At 40.4% G+C, this 16,134-nt stretch overlaps 1 protein-coding gene and 1 pseudogene across 1 annotated transcript; one reads left to right on the forward strand and one right to left on the reverse strand.

The window, feature by feature from the left end:
* Positions 1-3,838: 3,838 nt before the first annotated feature.
* On the reverse strand, positions 3,839-4,693 carry LOC147445925 (uncharacterized). The gene has a single exon (XM_086524651.1). It carries the CDS (start codon positions 4,691-4,693, stop codon positions 3,839-3,841), a length of 855 nt encoding a protein of 284 aa, XP_086380777.1.
* An 8,700-nt stretch (positions 4,694-13,393) lies between these two features.
* On the forward strand, positions 13,394-14,763 carry LOC147445926 (L-type lectin-domain containing receptor kinase S.4-like; annotated as a pseudogene).
* Positions 14,764-16,134: the final 1,371 nt, after the last annotated feature.

The raw sequence follows: 16,134 nt of genomic DNA on the forward strand, positions 1-16,134 counted from the left end.
AACTACTTATATGTACTTGTCAACTTTTACAGAGGTTGATTATCTTGGACGTCAATGGATTGCTGCTGATGCGGGTGCCTCTCGGTGACAGAGGACCCTTTGATGATTTGCAAACGTTTCGGATGGGAACTTGTCGAGTCGTGGTTCGTCCAGGAACCAAGGAGTTTATTGAGTTTCTTCTTCCGCGCTTCAGAGTTGGCATATGGTCTTCAATGCAAAGGCAAAACTTATCGCCACTAGTTGCAATAGTTTGCAGTGTATGCCAAGCTCACACGTCAGATTTTGCCTTTTTGTATGATCAAAGAAAATGCGTTACTGTTGAGGGCCACTACCACCCTAAAAAACCAGGATTACCTCTTTTGTACAAACCGTTTAGCCAAATCGGTGTACCCTTTGATGCAACTAATACACTACTAATTGATGATACTCCCGAAAAGGGAGAACTAAATCCGCCGGGAACAACTATCTCACCACCTTCTTTCGAGGGGCATTCCTTCGATTTTTACCTTGAAGACATTCTGATTCCATACTTACAGAAATTGTATCTCAGTCCATTGTTCACGGACGAGTTTGTACTTTCTAATGAATTAAGATGATTCTTCTATCTGTCTTTGTCTTGTCTAACATATATATATATATATATATATATAATATATAGACAGAGAGAGAGAGAGAGAGAGAGAGAGAGAGAGAGAGAGAGAGAGAGAGAGAGAGAGATTTGACGTGGTAAACAAATGTATTTCAAGCACACTTTTTCACAGGGCACAATTGAAAAATGAGATCAATAAACTTCATTTCTTGAAAGTCATTTGTATACACTTGGGTTTACAAGAATATCTGTTACATTGACACTACTTCAACCCGACCATCCAACTCTTTGCACAAAATATCTTTTCTCTTCGCCGCATCACCTTACGGCCAGCTAAGAAAAAGGAAAAATCTGATAGTTCCTTGTCCATTGACTCTTCAATGATGTCATTTCGCAAATGCTGAAGACTGCATTGCTCCTTATTGTAACCACCAATAGTAGGCCATTCTCTTTATCAATCACTTCCACATCCACAGTAGGATTATCTTCCAAACCTGCAGAAACTTGGTCCATAGGAATGTACTTACCGTTTAGCATTTGTGATCGCATATACCAAAATGAGAGTAATAGTGATTGGCTTGCAATCATGTACTTGACAACTAGAGTATCAAGCGCGACCTCGCACCGTAAACCAATCTCTTCCTTTGCATACCATCCTTTGTCAAGAAGTTTGTCACAGGATGACTGCTGGAATGACTTGCACATGAACATAGTTTTTGTAACTCTGATGTTGTAGCTATGAAACAGCTCTATGAAGAGTGCAACAGGACAAAAGTTTGCAATTCGAACCAGTTTGGTAGGAACAGAGCTACGTAGAGACCTTTGTATATCCTTGTAGAGCTTACTTCGCATTGCCTCCACCATTGTTTCCTCGGGAACTGGCCAGTCCACAGTGTTCCAATCGGTCGGTAGAGGTAGTTTCACCAACATGCCATTCTTATTGCCTGAGCTGAGTTGGTAAAAGTGGTCATAAAAAAAGATTCCCTCATCAGCCAATCTTTTGCTGCTCCTCTCTGAATACTGTAGAGAACCAATATGGGCATGTACAACATGGAAGAGGCCTATTATGCACTCCACAGGCTCCCATTGCTCATAAGAAGAGGGATAAAATCTGCAATATATATAAGAAGAGTTAAACTAAGAGTATCAATAAGTACAAATGAAAAATCTAATGTAATTGAGTTGTGAAGAGTAGACACATTACTCATAACAAGCGGGAGAAACATTGCAAAATATATAAGAAAAGTTATAATGAGAGTATCAGTAAGTTCACATGTCAAGAGTACTTACAATTGCAACGTGGTTGATGTATATTTGATACATTTCCACCGTTTGCTATCACCTCTGGATGGGTAAACACATGCTGAACAAGAACTTCCTTTACAGATCTTTTGCCGATCTCAACCTTGAAATCCAACACCCTGGCCTTCCATGCTGAGCGGTAAACGTTGATACCACTAAACCTCTTGGGTCTTCTTGGTTGCATGAGGACCATGAACCTTTGTTTATCCTTTGTCCAACCCATTGGTTGTCTGCACTTATTGAAGCTGGTATTGTAATTGAGGATATGCTACTACTTGGCCTTCTAGGCAAAGTGCCGTTGTTGTTTGTTGGTGTGAGAGACAGTAAACACCTTGAGGCTCTTGGGCGAGAAGACGTGGATGCCATAACTCTCAGAGAAAAGCTTTAGTGGAGGGAGGTTCACTTTGAAAGCATTCTAATGGAGGGAAAGTGTTTTAAAATTCCAATATCTTGTGCGGGCTTAATGGTCACCCTCCAGTACGTTAATGACCATGAGAGAATATCAGAAGTGGGACCACACACAAGCACCTAAAATCTCGGTAAAAGTAAGGAAATTACTATGCTACAATCCTAGTTTCGTGAAAGTTTTATGCTATTTTCCTATTTTTTGAGTTTTTCCAGGTACTTTTCTACATAACGTAGCCTTCATGCTCATTGGACGCGCTCTATTTTTCTCTCTCTTCATATGGCCCTCCAAATGACCTCCAAAATTTCCTAATGCTTCATATATTTTCATTTGCAAAAATTTGTCACTCTTATGTAAGTCCCACTTAAATAATTATAAGCAACTATCTTTCACAATAGCTATTTTTCTCACCATCTATCTTTTTTATCTGAGGATCATGTGTAAATACAACCTACAAACATACCAGCACCCATATAACTGGAGGTCAAGAGCATGATTTTTTTCTCCTTCCAAGGTGGATGTTTAAGGTGGCTGCTGGTGCTTCCACTCTGGTTTCTCCGTGGAATGATGCCTCTCTTTATACCAATGGCTGTGCATATGTGCTTCTCATGCTATGCTCCACCACCATCGAGTAGCTTTGGGAAGGGCTTGACACATGCACAGATCTCTCGACACCATGTCAAAACTAGGGCTTCTACCTCAACCTGTGAATAGAGCGTATTTCGACATGATTTAAGTCGTCTTCACATTGCTTGATGATGTGGTAGAGAGCTTCAACATGACCTACTGTGGCAACCATAGGGTACGACATTGTTGGGGTGGTTGTCCACCATACGTGTGGGCAATGTAGAGAGATAATAATGTTTAGGGCTTAAATTAAACACCAAATTCAATTCTTGCACGTCTATTTTTCATGGCTTGTGTTTTTTAATTCTAAATAATTACCACAAGAAATAATGACATATATATCTCTTCTTTGTCCACTTTTCATAGCTTCAAATCTTTTCTAATTTTAGGTGAGCACAGATCTCTCCCTCTGTTTGTCTCTCGAATTATGAGAGAGAGAGAGAGAGAGAGAGAGAGAGAGAGAGAGAGAGAGAGAGAGAGAGAGAGAGAGAGAGAGAGTGAAATGAAATGAAATGTTATATTAACGTCTTCAAAAGGCCATAATGACCTATGAGACCCGAGAGAGAGAGAGAGAGAGAGAGAGAGAGAGAGAGAGAGAGAGAGAGAGAGAGAGAGAGGGGGGGGGAGGGGGGGGGGGAGAGGGAATGGTGCTATATTACAATCAAAAGGCTCATGTGACACCAAAGCAATAAGTATGGATACTCAATTTTATGCTTCAAGAAAGGGCTCCCCATTATAACCATAACACATGAAATACAAGTCACGAAAACATGAAATACAAGTCAGGAAAACCGTGGGCCGCTTTCACCAAAATGAGTATCCACTTGCTATCTACAAAATCACCCGATGAACTGAGGTTTCTAAAGTGACAAAGTCTTTAAAGGTTGAAAAAGTGAGCACTCCAATGAGTTACCCTATGAGGAATTTCTTATTCCTCTCTTAAAACAAGTAGGCATGACATTTGCATCATTGGCATTTTGAATTGGAGACCATTCATGAAGCACCTCCAAACATGTTTCCAAATCCTGCCACTTGTTTTCTCCTTGAACATTCCAATAATCCGTGGTTGGATCTCTCCTCAAAAACCCTAGCTCGACTGCTTTTTGTTCTGTATTTATATTGAACACGACAGCAACCTTGAAAGACGGAGTAGACATGGAGAAGCTGGTTACAACCAATACTACATCTCCTATTTCCACCCATGGCCGTGCACATCCAACCTTGCCAGGTTGTAGAAACCAAGTTCGAAAAATGGTGTCGCTCATTTCATATATCACCTTGTTCTGGGTATTGCGCAAGGGTAGAAAGAAGCACTTGTGTAGTATGGCGTATGTTGGTAAAAGACACTTCTTTTTGCGAGAAAAATCCACATCACTGATCACTCTCATCCCAGTGACCTTATCAAGTTGAAGAGCATCTATTCCATTGCCTCCATTTATAAAGTCCCCAATCAAGAACAACTCAATGCCTCTGTTATGCTCATGTGACAAGAAACCCGTGATCTTGCATACACCCCTTGCTTTATTTTGATGTCCTAAATTAGTATTTCTGCCTAAAGTGATCACCACATTGTCTTTTGCTTCGTATCGCTCGCCACATATGTATACTTTTGAGTAGGAGAATCCCTCTAGATGAATATATTGTTGGCCCCAATAAATCTTCAAAGAAATGATCTCCCAACCTTCAAGAGCCCTTTTTGTTGCTTTCAAACCATGTAGAGCGATTCCCTTTCTCTGAATCGCAATGACATGGGCCAAGCCTTTGAGCATTCTTGTACAACTATGTTGCTTGACCTTCAGAGGATGCAATTGCTAAGCACAACAGATGCCATCTTTCACAAGTTCCTAGTTCCATGCTAGCCTTTGAAAAACCTTGCGGCAATAAAAGAGTTTCATGTATGCATGAGAGTATCCTCTGTAAAGGTGACAATCCATCCTGCTCAATCTCCAATTGTTGCAAGGTTCGTGAAAAAAGCACTCGAGTGTGATAATGAGTGTACGTTAACTCATTGAACCTATTATTGGTTGGAATCTCTACAATTCCCAACACGTTTCTCTTAAACTGGTAGCACCAAAGTCCATCATGGCTACTGTGGCGTATTATGTCATCAAACAACTCTCCAGAACCTATATACAAAGATTGACGTTATTTTAGGTCTCCATGTTATATAAGGAGTGCTTATTATATTTGTGGTGAATAGAAACATACACACCTGCCACGTGCTCTAGAGGAGAAACAGTTTCTCCTCCCTCTTCATCCATAATAATTCTCCATGCTGAAAGTATTTTTCGGGTAGCATTGATGGTATCCAAAGTCCAACCATGAGTACGTGTGTAGCTGTAGAAGATATGAGCTACGTCAACCAAAATCATTCCCACATCTCTCAATGTCTTCTCAATGTCTGGAACATTATTTAAAATGTGTGGTAAACACCATTGAATAAACTTTTGATGCTCTTCTGCAATAAAATTTCCGTGGTGTCTAGTAGCATGCAACGGCCATCGTCCACTTCTGCGAAGTGTTCGGGAATTCCAGCAGTAACTTCATATATTGCATGAGTGATGGATGTTTTCATGCCATTGCTAGCCTTTAAAAATAGTTGTTTAGTATACTTCTTGAAAATGTTCAGTGCAAGAATGTGCATCACATCATACACAAGATCCAAACTAATATCAAAGCCATAGAGATGGTACAACCTCCAGAGTGGTGATTCTCCTGTTAGCCCTGCATTGGATAGAGTAGCGTTATACTCCTCCTTTGTTTGTTTTTGTCTTGAAAGACGCTAATATATCATTTCATCTCTCTCTCTCTCTCTCTCTCTCTCTCTCTCTCTCTCTCTCTCTTTCTATCTCCCATTGTATGAGTGATCACACAGATCCCATAAAATACTAGCTAGTAGCACTCCCAAATTCATTTTTTAGCATCTCTTTTTGTACCGAGACATCGTATTAGTTTGTGTCCGTTTGGTCTCATAGGTCATTTTGGCCACTTGAAGACGCTAATATATCATTTCATCTCTCTCTCTCTCTCTCTCTCTCTCTCTCTCTCTCTCTCTCTCTCTCTCTCTCTCTCTCTCTCTCTCTCTCTCTCTCTAGTTGCCACATGTGACCAACACTACCATAAGACTTCCTGCCACCCAAGTAGAATTGACTGCACCATGATTTAGATACATATAGTTTGCATATTGTTGTAAGGGTGGAGCCATGAGATCCATCACCATCCAATAGTATGGCGCTCGCTCTCTCTCTCTCTCTCTCTCTCTCTCTCTCTCTCTCTCTCTCTCTCTCTCTCTCTCTCTCTCTCTCTCTCTTTGCTTACCAGGCTTAGGGTGGGTCGACAAACTTGCCTCTATGCGCAGGAGATCAGAGCACCGGACTTCGCGCACCTTCGATCGCGCACGCTGATTTTAAAACGCCACGCTAAAGCTGCAACCCGACCCTAATAGTCACTAAATTATTGAGTTTTTAAAACTCTTCAAAAGCTCAAAAGCAGCGAGCTACGCCAGTATAAGCGATACCCGTTTTTAAAAATCTTCAAAAACAAAGCAGTAGCGCCCGGCGCTATTGCTAAAGATAGAAACGCAATCTCGTTTTGGCAGGTCCCCCACTCCCCTCGTGCGTAATGATCACATGGACGTTCAATTAGATTTGCACAGGGCTCAAAAAAATCTCACTCTCAACTGGCCGCCCTGGCGAACTGCAGCTCCAATTAGCTGGTCTTCTCGCGAGCGCAACCTCTGCATATACGTTGTCATCCTGCAGTGGCCATCGACAAGCAGCGCAGTGGCCATTGATCACGGGTACACGCCATGTTCGTTTTTTTTGTGCGCAGCCAGCTAACGTCAACACGTGAAATGAAATGTTATATTAACGTCTTCAAAAGGCCATAGTGACCTATGAGAGAGAGAGAGAGAGAGAGAGAGAGAGAGAGAGAGAGAGAGAGAGAGAGAGAGAGAGGTGGGCATTCGTGTGTGTGTGTGTGTGTGTATGTGTGTGTGTGTGTTAGAGAGAGAGGGGAGTGGAGAGCCTCAGCGAGGATGGCAAGGTGTTGGATGGTAGTTGGGGTGTTCCTAGCAGGGTTGCTGATGATAATAGGGAATAGGGACCAGGTGGAGGGAGCCGTTGATTGTAACCAAGTAACGTTGGCTGCTTGGGCTACGTCAAGTTCAAAGGTGCTGCCCCTTCTCGCACTTCTGTGTGTTGTACGGGAGTGAAGAAAATTGACGCCATGGCCACCACGCAGCCCATCCGTCGAGAAATCTGCACCTGTGTTCAAAAGATAGCTGCAACCATCAAGCCCGACCCGAATGCTGTCGGCAAGCTCGCTTCCATCTGTGGTGCCAAGCATGCCTTCAACTTGTCTCAGAAGTGCTCCCAGGTTCCTTGAGCTATCATTCTGCTGGGCTTGTCTCATACTATAAATAGTGGATTTCGCCTAGCTTGTGTTTCTCGGCTGGATCCCTTTGATGTCATGAGACTTATGGTTGCTTACTAATCTACTTTGTCTCCAAAAGAGAGAGAGAGAGAGAGAGAGAGAGAGAGAGAGAGAGAGAGAGAGAGAGAGAGAGAGAGAGAGAGAGAGAGAGAGAGAGAGAGAGAGAAATGAAATGAAAGGATATATTGACGTTTTCAACAGGGGATAGAGAGAGAGAGAGAAATGAAATGAAATGAAATGTTATATTAACGTCTTCAAAAGGCCATAATAACCTATGAGACCCCAAAGTTACAAAGTGGTGGGTCTGATACAGAGTCAGAGTAACAAAATAACCTAACAATAGTACAAAACAAAGATATATACTATGGGGTCCTAATCCTAGAGAGAGAGAGAGAGAGAGAGAGAGAGAGAGAGAGAGAGAGAGAGAGATGAAAATGAAATGAAATGTTATATTAACGTCTTCAAAAGCCCAAAGTGACCTATGAGACCAGAGCGTTACAATGTGGTGGATCCGATACAAAGTCAAAGTAACAAAATGAGAGAGAGAGAGAGAGAGAGAGAGAGAGAGAGAGAGAGAGAGAGAGAGAGAGAGAGAGAGAGAGATGCCATAGTTCTTTCAATTGTGCTTAATTGATAATTTTCTCTTACAAATCTCGTTCTCTTTCATCAAAACATGGAGAAGGAGTGCTAATTAGAAGGAATTACTCGCTGGAATGCAAGGGAAGTTACTCAATTTGTTAATGGCTACTTAGGTTCGGATCAATACACAGGCATTATACTCAAGAGTAACATCAACGGAAGCAGTCTTCTATATATGTCTGTGCATTCATGGGAAGCTTTGGGAGTGGACATACCCGGACACCGAGTTGCATTGTATAGTTGGGCACAAGAGAAAATGTCGACCTCGAAGATTTCCTTATCGCAAGAGAAGCATGGCCATGATAATGACAAGGTGTCCTCTTCAATATTAAATTTGCAATATGAACAAGCTCTTATCCAAAGCAAGCCACCAACCAAGCAACAAGTGCCTCTCTCTCAGCCTCCCCCACCAATTTTGATCCCAAAGAATGCTCAAGAGAAGTCCTTTCTTAGAAAGAATTATAGTTGGGAACACAACAGATATAACAAAAATTTAGAGAATATCCGAAAATGGGCTGAGAATGGTATGGGTATATTCACTATAGAAAAGTTCATAAATGCTGACCTAAGTAAAGTCAAGGAGATGAGAGAACAGATCGAAGACTTTATACGGCGCAAAAGGAAGACATTGATATCTTTTGGAGGCACTGGGGACAAAGATGGTGAGTACATGTCAGAGAAAGTGATCTTTCAAAAGCTAAATTAGCACATACGCTATTTGCGATTAAAAGCTATGTCATTCTCTGGTGAAAAGAGCAGGGGCTATCGTTCTCTAATCATTGATTTGGAGGACAAAGAAAATCAAACTCAAGATAGATTAGATAGTATGGAAGCACCAAGAAGCCTTGTGGATAATCAAAAGGGATACCAACGGAGTGTGAGCCCTCCTAAAAGTGTCACAACCATGGATGATGAGTGTTATGTTCCTGTAGGATCTCACGAGTTGGTCTCCATCATGGGCTCATCTCAAATCCTCTCACATGAGAACATCAGTTGTAAATATGGCTTGTTTCCTCAAGGTGTGCAACAACAATATGTCTTTATTCCTTTCTTAGATGGAGATACCAAGGAGATTGCCATTGGTTTTCAAAGTCTTGCGATGGAAATACCTATGCAAAGTGGAAGGTGGAAATAGAATCTATCAACCAAGATGCACATGGATGTTATATCCCTGGAAGCGTTATGCAGGTGTCATGTTTGCATGTTGTAAGTATCTCTTTTGAATGTGATATCCAATGTACAATTGTTTCAAAAAATGAGAGCTTTAAACTGACAAAAAATGCCTTGTGTTTAGGGACAAGTCATAGAAGTTCCTATTGTGTATTTAAAAATGCTTGAAAGTAAATCCTCCTTGGAATTACTTGTAAGTCTCACCTTTTCTTTGGATTTGAATTTCAATTAAGTTCTCTTTTTTGGGACTATTAATAAGGTAGTTTCAGCCTTCCAAGGAGGACAACCCTTCCTTCTCTTCACAACAACGCTCAAGTGTGCACTCAACCACCGGCGAAGGTGCGAAGGAGTGCTATGAAGCACCAATAGAGGTACTTGGTTCTTCTCAGTTTTATTTTAATTTTGCTTACATAGACCTAAGTTCCTAAAGACCACATTTTTACATTTCAAGGCTAGTAACACTCCAAACGGGTCATCCACATACATGCAATCGAGCAACATATCTCCTGAGTATAAGTTGGGACATCCACAAAAAACTAAGGAGGTCAATGTGTAGCCTTTATTTTGTTTATACTTTGATTTTAATTTAGCAATCTTGTTCCCTCTACAATTTCTTTTTTCCACTCCCCTAGGTTACAGTGCTACCTATCAATGGATCTTTCACAAAATTCCAATTACCATCCTCTTGTGGCAAGAATGATTCTTGGCATGACAACGTTATTGATCAGGTTTGCTTAGTAGAGTTGTAAGGTTTTGTACATTGAGATTTTGTAGCAAATTTTAAAGTATTCAAGAAATTGTTTGGAATATTTATCTACTTTGTATATTTGTGTTTATAGAATTTTGGGAATGACTCTCCTCTAACTGCAAATTTACCTATTGACTTGGATCATTCAAATGAAGAAGTAAGAGAGGTAAATTGTGATCTTTTCCAAAAATCCCAATTACATGCGATTCCTCAAATTGGCTATGTTTAATGATGTTGGTGTGTAGTCAACATGGAAGATGTTTGATATGGTGGAAACAAGTGAAGACCATGACATTTCAATCATCAAGAATTTTGTAAGGAATTCTTTGTATTATTGATTACATCATGGGTTGAGACCTACTTGTTTGCTTATAGATGATACTTAATATAGGTGTTTAACCATGCATTGGTAGACCTTGATGACAAAGGTGATATGGAGATATCTGAAGGGGTAAACTTCTTTGGTTTTTCCTCTTATTGAGCTAAATCTTGTGACTTGCATGTTAATATCAATTTTATTTTAGAATGATGATGCTACACCACCCATTAACATATCAAAAAAGAATCCAAAGGTCATGTGCTTAAATGAGCTCGTGGTAAGTGTCTTAAATTCAAAGTGTGAAGATTTTTTTAATCTATTAATGGTGTTTGAATGATATCTATATGTTCGCTTATAGTGTGGAAACAAAGATAAAGGAAATATACCCTCAAAGAAAAAGGTCAGAGACTGGTGATTTGATGTCATTAAAGGACGTCTCCCTTGAAAGGGATCAAGAAAATCTTGTTTTTGCAAGCTTTGAAGGATCTCACAAACAAGAAATCATCTAGCAATGCCGCCGTCATTTCAAGGGCCTGCTCATTGTCAACTCTTTGGTAGAGACTTTAAATCTCTATTTTGTAATGATTTTGAGATGGAATGGTCTTTGCAGCGTGAAGCAAGAGAAAATGGAAAAGCTAAAAGAGTTTCCAAAGTTCCTGCTAGATACAAAGAGAACACCTCTACCCTAGTACAAGCCCTTTTCTTGGTATACTGATCTAATCAAGCATTTTGAGGGTTGTGAAATTTTTTATTTATTGCAGGTTTGCAACTCAAAAAAGAGGAATTTGAATCCTTCTCATAACAAAGTCACATTATCGCCTCATGTATTGCTACTAACATCTTTGGTCTTGTAAATGAGCACGTTGCATTGCAAATTCAATAGAATTTTTATGAAGGTCCTTACATGAGTGTGACATACCTTTTGCAGAATAAGGCACTTAAGAAGACAACAAAAGAAGCGATAGCTTTGAAACTGATGGGAGAGCACAACATAGACCTTATGTATAGGCGACTAGATGACTTTTTAAAAGAGCTACAACGGACTACGCCGAAGGAATCATTTGATTTCAAGAAAGAATGCCAAGATTCAGAGGCATTGGATGTTTTAGTGTCTTGGGCCATTGGGCAAAACAAGATTAAGCTCAAAGACACTAATGCTAAAGATATGGGCCAGGATGAAGTTGAACTTGTTTAAATCAAGTTCACTATGGAATCTTGGTTATATATGTTGTCTCTATTTTGTCAAAATTTTTGGCCAGTTTGGCATGTAATGCGCAAGCACATATCCAAATTATAAAGCTATAAAAGATTTTGTGGGACAAGTTATAATCGATATTATTTCAAAGCATTATTGCTCTTGTTGCGGTCTTGAATGTTTTGATGTATGCTAATTGATTGGCCACTATTAGCATTTTTCATACTATAGAACTATCCATAAAAGATGTTTGATTTGAGGTTATCTCCATAATTTGGATACTGTTATGCGTACAAGATAGAGATTCCTTTCAATATATGATAAATTTATAGCTATGAAACTACATTAATTAGAGGTGTTAAATGTTTCTAACATGTACACTTTTTAACTGTGAATAATATCGCTACAAAAAGATTATATGTGAGAATAAGATCCTTTTGTCATTGTGAAGTGAAAAAGATTTACCCTATTCAAATTTTTTCAATGACGATGACAATTAATGTCTCTCTTTTGCATAGAAAATCAGGGCAAGGTTCCAATGTATTATTTTTTTCCACTAGTTTTGTACTTATCCAATGTATTAATTAGCTTGTAAAAAATTACAACTTAAGAATGAAAAATTTTCGATGTCAAAAGTGGAAATAATTTACACTCAAGATTGATAATTCTCTCGGTTAAGAGTGGAAATATTTATCATTACAAGATGTATGAGTGAAAAATATTTTCATAAGAACTATAAAATGTAGAATGAAATTTTTTTGAGGTGCTAATTTTTACCTACTTTGCAGTACAATCTTTAAGAGCCTCGATTGGAAAAAATTCACACCATGAACGAGCAAGGTCTTGAGTGCAAATTATTTTCATATTGTGTTTTGGTTTTTACATTTCATAGGACCAACAAATATTATACGTTAGTAATTTTTTCTCATATGAATAACAGAAAGATAACAATAATTATGAGCTCGATTATTTTTCATGTCAGTACTTTATTTTGCAAGAGATTTATTCCCACTTTGAGGATAAGAAAAATTGATGCATGCTTTAAAAAAATAACCATTGGAAAAAAAAAAGGAAATGAGAAAAATAATTCACACTTCTTAGGTTTTTAACACATTAGGGTGGAAAAGGGATCTTTTTATCAAAGTGAGAAAATGTCTAAAACTTGTAGTGTATATTATTGCTGGGCGCATATCAATGGCGCCAGGGGTTTAACCTTTGAACATGCCACATTCAGTACCCAGGACGTCAAACTTGTGAAACAGAACTCTTGGTACCAAGGCCAGAATCCCTTCCTAAAGGATGAGGCCGTCTAGCTCACCCCAGACCCAAGAGAAGTTCAATCCCTCAAAGGCAGCAACCTCGGCGAGGTCATATACAAAGACCCCGTCCGATTCGTCAGCCGCAGCTCGAACACTCCCGACACCAAGCAAGTGGCCTCTTTCAACACCCACTTCACATTCCAAATCATTACCACAGCTCCTTACCCAAACTGTGGTAGTGGCATGGCCTTCTTCATCTCCGATACTGACAAGGCACCCAATAATAGCGGTGCCGAGCAGCTTGGCCTTGTTGATGTCGATAACAAAGGTGCCGATCGCTTCTTCACCATAGAATTCGACACACACATATCCCCTCTCTATGAAGATCCAAGTGCTAGCCACATTGGAATCGACATCAGCTCTTTAGACTCTTTCAGCACTACTGATACCAAGAATGCATCCTTTCCTTACTATCCAGAGATTTATCTTTACAGCAACTATACATTCTCCACATGGATCGAGTACAACTCCCTTACACATCTCATTCAAGTTTGGATGACTAACTCCTCATCATCGCAGCTTCCGCCACAGCCCATTATGAACACTTCCTATGATCTGTCTGATGTTTTTGAGGATTTAATGTATCTTGGGTTCACTGCCACTAATGAGCTAGCAAGTAATAGCATGGAGGGGCATGTTCTCTACTCTTGGTATTTTAACAGCGATGATCTCATAGATCCGGCATCAACGAGCAAAAGCTCCAATAACATGGCGGTATTGATAAGTATAGCTTTATCAGCGGCAGCTCTTCTTTTGGTGGTTGCAGTTACTGCTTATTGCATATGCATCCGGAAGAGGAAAGCAAAAAAGAGGAGAGAGGTAGATGGACTCCTTTATGATGATAGCATAAACCCTGTCGGAGAAATGCTGCATCGCTTTACGTATGTGGAGCTGGAGGTAGCCACAAATACTTTTGATGAGGGTAACAAGATCGGATCGGGCGGCTATAGTACTGTATACAAGGGGATCTTGCCCACCAGTGGATTAATTGGTAATAGCAGTGAAGAAGCTGAGGGAGCACTTGACAAGAGAAGATGACTTCATCTCCGAAATCAACATCATTAGCGGCATACGACATCGCAATCTGCTCCAATTGCATGGATGGTGCTATGAGAGAGGTGAAGCCATGCTTGTGTACAAGTACATGAGCAATGGTAGCCTAGATAGCTATCTGTTGGGCAAGAAGAGGGGAATTCTGCAAAATGACACAAGGTTTAAAGTGCTTGTAGGAGTGGCCAGTGCTTTGGAGTACTTGCACAATGGATTACCGGATTGCGTGCTACATAGAGATGTGAAGGCGGCCAATGTGTTGCTATCGGATAAGTGGGAGCCATTGCTGGGCGATTTTGGGCTCGCGCGACTTATCACCCACGAAGAGGCTGTCACATTGACCGCCGCGGGAACACCGGGTTATGTGGCGCCTGAGGTAGTATTTTCAAGGAAGGTCGACGAGAAGGTGGATGTGTATAGCTTCGGGGTGCTGGCGTTGGAGGTAGCATGCGGGCGGCGGGCGATCTGGGTGAGCCTCTTGAGCAAGGAGGAGGTGCGATTGGTGGATTGGGTGTGGAGGATGAGCAAGAACAATGAGCTTCTGGGTGCGCTGGACGAGGATATGAAGGTGGAAAGCATGGCAGCAAATGAGAGGGAGAAGTGGAGGAATGTGCTAATGATAGGGTTGATGTGTTGCAATGTGTCACCAGAGGCAAGGCCAAACATGAGGCAGATAAGCCGGGCTCTTCAAGGGGATACTATAAGCCGCGGCGGTGGAGCTGCGGCCACAACCCTGTTTCCCCACATCGAAGCTCCATTTGGGTCTTCTAGTACTTCTTTTCGCTCGAGCCAGCTCGGCACCATGCCTTCTTCCTCTTCTGATTACTCTCGATCCATCAGCGGTACGTAGCTCTCAGCACGATAAATAGAGGTTCAAAGATCGACTCCCCCCGGCCCAAATTTCAGAATATTCCCAAAATATTATTGTACTAATTGGAATGCTCCAATTTTCAAATAGTAGAGCAATTTTCACTTACTCGCATTTCCACAACTCGTCTTTGGAGATGTTTGCGTGTTTAACAAGAGGTATTTTTGGAACTTTTAGGTCAAGGGAATTTTGGTAATTTTTGACAAATATCCCTAATGTTTACATATATCCCTTATGTTTAGGGTGTTTTTTGAAGATTGAGGGCGTATTGGAGTTCACATAAAATTTCAGGGGTATTTTGGTAATTTTCTTAGGAGAAAAATATTCACACAAGTACACATGTGCATGCCTCTAGGAGTATATCTCACGTCTCTTCACCTTTACACTATAACGATGCCTTAGGTCGTCCTTTCCTTCGCATGGCATAGCCAACCACAAAATAAAACATAGTATACAAAGGCCTATGTGAGAGACCAATAGAGACAACACGGTGCATCGAAGGATGGGCTTCATCCTGGATAGCTCCATGGCTAAAGCTAACAAGGTTTTGGCTACCTTAAGGATTGCTAGTGCTACTAAGATGAAGATAACAATCCTTTTGGAGAAGATTCTAGTCAAGCTACAATTATAATCCTTGTAGTGTTGTATTCACTGTGATAACATTTCTTTGTTGCCTTGCAAAATGGTAGAGACGAACTTTCTCCTTCAAAATTGTTGGCTCTAAAAGGATGGAAAACTCTCTCTCTCTCTCTCTCTCTCTCTCTCTCTCATATGTAATTGTTGAAGCGTCTCATTGAGAACTCTCTAGCCAAAGCTCTCTAATATAGAAGGAATTAAGTATCTACTCAATTGTAGTATCTTGTCTAAATGAAGCATTAGGAGATTTCAGTGGTCTTTTAGAGGGTTATACTGAAGAGAGAGAAAAAGCACATTGAAAGGAAAGGAAAGGAGCATGCAAGCGGAGGCCCTTCTTCACAGATAGAGCCAAGATGCCTTTTGTATTTCCATTATCAAGAGACTTGACTTTTCATGTATGACTCTCTTGCCCTTCACTTTTTCATTTTATATCTTCCAGAGGCTTTCAATTGTGGGGACCTAATAGTAGGCCAATGCCACTAAAAACAAGTGAAAGAATCACGATGGCTCTCTAAAATAATTAGAACGTGATAACATCATTAGGTTGAGTTTAAGTAGAATCAGAGGATTGCCTCAACTTAGCCTTGAGCCGGTTGAAAATGGAGACTACCTGGTTGCAAACCATGGTAAAGGGAAGAAAAACTGGTGAAATATGTGAGAAAATAGTTCAAAAATCATGCAAAGTTTAATTTTATGCTAGTATTTCCATTCGCTTCTTTGTGGGAAGGAAACTTAGTCGACGACCGCTTAATAAAAGAGACTTTCGTGAATATTGACTAGAATTAAGTAATAGAATGTAAGAAAAGTCAAGCCCTGTGAGGCTGTGAATCAA

This window comes from Adiantum capillus-veneris, chromosome 12, assembly GCF_014529385.1.
Source record: "Adiantum capillus-veneris isolate H3 chromosome 12, ASM1452938v2, whole genome shotgun sequence".
NCBI classification, from domain to species: Eukaryota; Viridiplantae; Streptophyta; class Polypodiopsida; order Polypodiales; family Pteridaceae; genus Adiantum; species Adiantum capillus-veneris.

Coding starts and splice junctions, on each gene's coding strand:
- LOC147445925 (XM_086524651.1), bottom strand. CDS start 4,693: ATGCTCAAAGGCTTGGCCCATGTCATTGCGATTCAGAGAAAGGGAATC.